The 6,019-nt window shown below is 46.4% G+C and overlaps 1 protein-coding gene across 3 annotated transcripts in view; it reads left to right on the top strand.

Annotated features, from left to right (window-relative positions):
- Nucleotides 1–5,575, top strand: part of ugp2b (UDP-glucose pyrophosphorylase 2b) — a 17,457-nt gene extending 11,882 nt beyond the window's left edge. For 2 of the 3 annotated variants that reach the window (XM_068567206.1, XM_068567205.1), the window contains exons 5-10: nucleotides 1,285–1,418; nucleotides 3,066–3,363; nucleotides 3,567–3,764; nucleotides 4,200–4,442; nucleotides 4,530–4,634; nucleotides 4,835–5,575. In XM_068567206.1, the coding sequence (XP_068423307.1) occupies nucleotides 1,285–1,418; nucleotides 3,066–3,363; nucleotides 3,567–3,764; nucleotides 4,200–4,442; nucleotides 4,530–4,634; nucleotides 4,835–4,942 (1,086 nt within the window). In that variant the 3' untranslated portion in view covers nucleotides 4,943–5,575. The remainder of the gene's footprint in view (nucleotides 1–1,284; nucleotides 1,419–3,065; nucleotides 3,364–3,566; nucleotides 3,765–4,199; nucleotides 4,443–4,529; nucleotides 4,635–4,834) is intronic. The other variant, XR_011077061.1, reaches the window with a different exon arrangement.
- Nucleotides 5,576–6,019: the final 444 nt, after the last annotated feature.

Here is a 6,019-nt window from a genome sequence, read left to right as displayed (position 1 = left end):
GCCGCTGAACATCTCACCTGAGCGACTCGTTAACGTTCTTCTGTTTCGCTTAAAGGCTTTTATACATGTTGTGATGTCGCCGCTTCAGGGAAACTATTCATCATTTACATGTTTTTATTTAAAACATGAGAGTAGATGAGAGAAATACATATTTGAAAAAGTTATATACTTAATATTTATAAAACATTAACAAAATAAAAGCCCCGTAGTGAATGCCTCCTTCTCTGAACACGAGGCTTTTATTCTGAAATATTTGCAGGACAGTGCTGTGCAAACCGAGCTCCATAAATTAAGTTATTTATAAATGAGTACATGTTTCTAATTATATTTTTAGTCCAAAGAACATTCCTAATGAAATATAATCAAACATTCATTATGATGTTTTTTGAGTTTTACTCAAAACTTCAAAAGAGATTTTAAGAATTTGGCTTTTGGAGGAAATGTGTTTCTGACTCTTTAATGATGATTTAAAGAGTAAGAAGAGAAAATGCTTCACGTATGAATCATTCAAGGTCAATTCATCAAAGAGAACCAAAGCAGGCGCCGGCAGTCACGAGCGAGGAACGCAGAACGTTACAGAAACACTTTCATGGGGAAAAGCAGATCTTTTTCTTAATTTTATTTGATGAATTCCTGTAATTCTTTTGACGCAGCAGATGAAAAAATAACATTCAATGTCAGTTTTTTTTTGGGATATTACAAATCAATTAGTTATTGTGTAAATAAAACACCACACACACCCGCTGACAACACACCTGAGTTGCGTTATGACGTGTGTGTCTCTCTAACATCCTGAAGTATCAGGTAAACGCCGTGTAGGAGCCGTTACCTACGTCTGTGTATTTGATATTTTATCACGTAGTTCATGTCTGTGTATTTTATTGTGGTAGTTTACCGGGAGGTTGTATATGAGGTGATGACGCACGACGGGGGGGTTACACCTTTACTTACCGCAAGCAAGAGTGTGTGTGTATATAGGTGTGTGTGTGTGTGTGTGTGTGTACATACATACATACATACATACATACATACATACATACATACATACATACATACATACATACATACATACATACATACATACATACATACATACATACATACATACGCGCACACACACACACACACCTGGACTCGTTCCCTCCACACAGTCGTGCATGTTTACCTCTGATGTCAGTTTGTTTACATAAAGGAAACTAACTTGCGTCCTGGTTCCTAAAGAGGAAAGAAGGATGCAAACGAGTCCCATCATAACTTTCCCTCCTCTGATCCGTGGCTCCACAGCACCTGAACAAGACCTACAACACCGACGTGCCGCTGGTGCTCATGAACTCCTTCAACACGGATGAGGACACAAAGAAGATCCTGCAGAAGTACACACACCACCGCGTCAAGATACACACCTTCAACCAGAGCAGGTGAGCAAACACACTGTTGGTATTACACTCGGTTGAACCCCAAAGCGCTCCGAGGATGAACAGGTCCACGTCCGTTCATAACTAATTAAATAAATAGCTAGAAAGAGTTGTTTTTTTTGTGATGAAATGAATTAAAAGAAGAAGAAACCAAGTAATTAACCTCTTGTACTGTCACTTTAAAACACACAATATGTCATTTCTAATTACATATTAATTTCTAATAAACTCCAATAACTTGAAATCCAGAAGTCTGATGACTTAAATCCTTCTTCCGGTTAAAATATAGTTTTAAAAAACCCAAATTGAATCATTCAAAATGTGGCTTCAAACTGAATGAAAAGTATTTTCTTGATTTTATATCATACAAATTTGATGAATTATTATAGCTCTGCAACACCCCCAGATACACAACGCAACAGCAGATTCCTCAGGTTTGAAATTGGAAAATAAACTCTTTAATAAGACGCATGGCTGTGCATAATGTTCCTTCTGAGAAGAAGATGTTGGCTCAAAGAAAAGGGAGTCTTTGTGGACGTAACAAAATGTTCCTGCGTCTGAAAGGACATGAAACCTTTGAAGTTTATGAGTTCAAATGAAACCCACTCGTCTGAATCATCCTCCCAGAACAGTGAGCTGGACGCAAAATAATGAGAAAAAACCCGTAGAAGCTCGTCTCACCTCTGCGTAACAATGTTGTACATGTGCTCTTAAAAATATTAACATAAGTATATAAATAACTTTTTTGTCACAGTTGAGAAGGACACGTGTGACAGATGTGGTCTGGGGCTCGCATACCTTCATGTGGTCTGAGGCTCACCTGCTCACATACCTTCATGTGGTCTGGGGCTCACCTGCTCACATACCTTCATGTGGTCTGGGGCACACCTGCTCACATGGCGCTCACCTGCTCACATATCTTATGTGGTCTGGGGCACACCTGCTCACATACATTTTATGTGGTCTGGGGCTCATATACCTACATGTGGTCTGGGGCACACCAGGTCACATATCTTATGTGGTCTGGGGCTCACATAGCTTCATGTGGTCTGGGGCTCACATAGCTTCATGTGATCTGGGGCACACCTGCTCATATACCTTCATGTGGTCTGGGGCACACCTGCTCATATACCTTCATGTGGTCTGGGGCACACCTGCTCATATACCTTCATGTGGTCTGGTCTTCAGCTTTCCCGGCAGCAGCATTTTGGGCTGTAGCCTTCGTGGATTCGTCCCGCGGGCCTCGAGTTGGACACATGAGCTGGAATGACGCGGTTCGCTAACTCAACCCGACTCGGATCCTTCTTAAGAACCCTTTGATCTCTTTCATGCACACTAATGATGATGGTGATGATGATGAGGATGATGATTGTGCCTCGGACTGATCGGCTTTCGCCTCACCTGCCTTCTTGAGTAAAAAAAAATAACTTTGCTCCCTGAAGGCGTCGTTTGAAGTCCTGCAGCGATACGAAAAGAAGACTTAGCGACTCAGTTTAACGGCTTTACGTCAGATGATGCGAAGGAAGTTAGGAAGAACGGTTCAGTTATTTATTTCAATGGTGCAAATCAGATGACATTTTAATCTGGTTTAACTCAAACTACAAGGAGACCTCGCCGTCTGTGCAAGTAAAAAACTCTTCTCCCGTCCAGGTACCCTCGCGTGGACAAGGAGTCCCTCCTGCCGGTGGCCACCAACCTGAGCATGTCGGGTCAAGGTGCGGAGGGCTGGTACCCTCCAGGCCACGGCGACATCTACGCCAGCTTCTACAACTCGGGCCTGCTGGACCAGCTGATCGCGCAGGGGAAGGAGTACATCTTCGTGTCCAACATCGACAACCTGGGCGCCACCGTGGACCTGCACATCCTGCACCACCTGGTCAGCCAGCCCAACGGCAAGCGCTGCGAGTTCATCATGGAGGTGACGGACAAGACGCGCGCCGACGTCAAGGTACGCAGGAGGACGGGGGCGCCGACATGCCTTCATGTGGTCTGGGGCTCGCACGCCTTCATGTGGTCTGGGGCTCGCACACCTTTATGTGGGGCTCACACATCTTTATGTGGGGCTCACACACTTTTATGTGGGGCTCACACATCTTTATAAACCCAGGTGTTTCTGTTGCATCATGGGAGTCTCTCTCTTCCCCTCTCCAGGGCGGCACGCTGATCCAGTACGAAGGGAAGCTGCGCCTGCTGGAGATCGCCCAGGTGCCCAAAGCCCACGTGGACGAGTTCAAGTCCGTCTCCAAGTTCAAGATCTTCAACACCAACAACCTGTGGATCTCGCTGGCGGCCATCAAGCGGCTGCGGGAGCAGAAGGCCATGGACCTGGAGATCATCGTCAACCCCAAGGTGAGGAGGGGGCGGAGCCGCCAGAGCGTCACATGACGCCGCGTTCACAGTGTGTTCACTCTGAGATCAGCTGTTTAATCCTCTGGTGGAGATTTACTGAATTACAGTGAAGGCATCACGAGAGCCTGAAACCACAAACTAGCTCTGAATATTATGTAATGAAAAGAATCTCTCTCTCTCTCTCTCTGTCTCTCTCTGTCTCTCTCTCTCTCTCTCTCTCTCTGTCTCTGTCTCTGTCTCTCTCTCTCTCTGTCTCTCTCTCTCTCTCTCTCTGTCTCTGTCTCTCTCTCTCTCTGTCTCTCTCTCTCTGTCTCTCTCTCTCTGTCTCTCTCTCTCTCTCTCTCTCTCTCTCTCTCTCTCTCTCTCTCTCTCTCTCTCTCTCTGTGTCTCTCTCTCTCTCTCTCTCTTCTCTCTCCATCCCCCCCTCCCTCTCAGACTCTAGACGGCGGTCAGAACGTGGTGCAGCTGGAGACGGCGGTGGGCGCGGCCATCAAGTGCTTCGACCACGCTCTGGGCATCAACGTGCCGCGCAGCCGCTTCCTGCCGGTGAAGACGACGTCCGACCTGCTGCTGGTGATGTCCAACCTGTACAGCCTGGACGCCGGCTCGCTCACCATGAGCCCGCAGAGGGAGTTCCCCTCCACGCCGCACGTCAAGCTGGGCAGCTCCTTCACCAAGGTACAACAACAACAACAACAACAACAACAACATGCAGACAGACACACGTGTAAACAGCGTGTGTTAACCTGCTGGTGGTGTGTTCAGGTGCAGGAGTACCTGACGCGCTTCGAGAGCATCCCTGACATGCTGGAGCTGGACCACCTCACGGTGTCTGGAGACGTCACGCTGGGGAAGAACGTCTCCGTCAAGGTAACGCTCTACTGGGACCAGTGGACTCTACTGGGACCTGTGGACTCTACTGGGACCTGTGGACTCTACTGGGACCAGTGGACTCTACTGGGACCTGTGGACTCTACTGGGACCTGTGGACTCTACTGGGACCAGTCCTCTAGAACCTCTCACACTAAACTTGTGTAGTTTAAAACTCTTCCTCCTCTTCCTCTTCTCAGGGCACCGTCATCATCATCGCCAACCACGGCGACCGCATCGACATCCCGGCCGGCTCCATGCTGGAGAACAAGATCGTGTCGGGGAACCTCCGCATCATGGACCACTGACGCCTTTTTATGACACGCACACGCGCGCACACACCACGCCCTCATCATGTGACCCAGTTGGCTTCATCCCAGTCATGTGACCCGTCTGTCATTTTCCAGCTCAGCGATTGGAGCTCGTCGCGGGGAGACTGCGCCCCCTGCAGGCGGATATGATGTAATGTAAACCCTCAGTAGTGTTAATCATGAGCCTTTTGTAGCCGCCGCGCTAAATAATGACCTAAATATACGAGGAGAAAACATTTATATTGTATTTTGTATTCTTTTCTGACTGATTTCCTTTTCTTTCCTTCATGATCTGTGTGCTAAACATTCCCAGCGTGCTCACACGGAGCGTTTCAACCGTTTATTTCAAGCAGGAAGTCGTCACTGAGAGATCCACAATGCAGCTGTTTGGACACAATATTATTAAATATATATAAATACCTGGATTGCAGTGTTCTGTTGATAGGTCACGTACTAATGATACTTGTATATACTCACAGGAAGGTGAGGCTCCAGTGTAAGGAAACTAAATATCTATCTTTAGAAGCGGTAAAATTACTCTTTACTTGTTTTTTATACATCAGATATTTTCTGGATGAACAAACTTCACGTCTGCGTCGATCGACTCATTAAATAAAAACATGAAACGCACGTTTTTTCTTCTTTTGTTAGCAAGTTGCAGGTTGAAAGCTAAAGCCGCTCGTCGAGCTCGCTCTCTGTGAGGATCCTCGCCTTCCTCGCTCATGTCGACAGTTCATACGTTCATATTTTAAATGGAGCAGCTTTACAAAACAAACCCGCCGTGCATAAAATCCGGTGTGAAGTAAATGAATGAACTTCCTCCACTGGAAACCTCCAGGAGTTTGTGCCATAGAGCAGAAAGTAGCTCCGCCTCCTCGTGTTTAAAGGCCTTTATTTGTACGTAGATTCTATTTTTGTTTTTCCTGTTTGCTCACATTATGACCTTAATGTCCTCCACGTCATCTTCTACAGCGTACACACACACACACACACACACACACACACACACACACACACACACACACACACACACACACACACACACACACACACACACACACACACACACACACA

Source organism: Clinocottus analis, unplaced genomic scaffold (genome assembly GCF_023055335.1).
Source record: "Clinocottus analis isolate CAN_PGR_092001 unplaced genomic scaffold, fCliAna1.0.p SCAF_8, whole genome shotgun sequence".
Classification (NCBI taxonomy): Eukaryota; Metazoa; Chordata; class Actinopteri; order Perciformes; family Cottidae; genus Clinocottus; species Clinocottus analis.
Note: the sequence above shows the minus strand (reverse complement) of the source record. Positions and strands in the feature narration are given on the sequence as shown.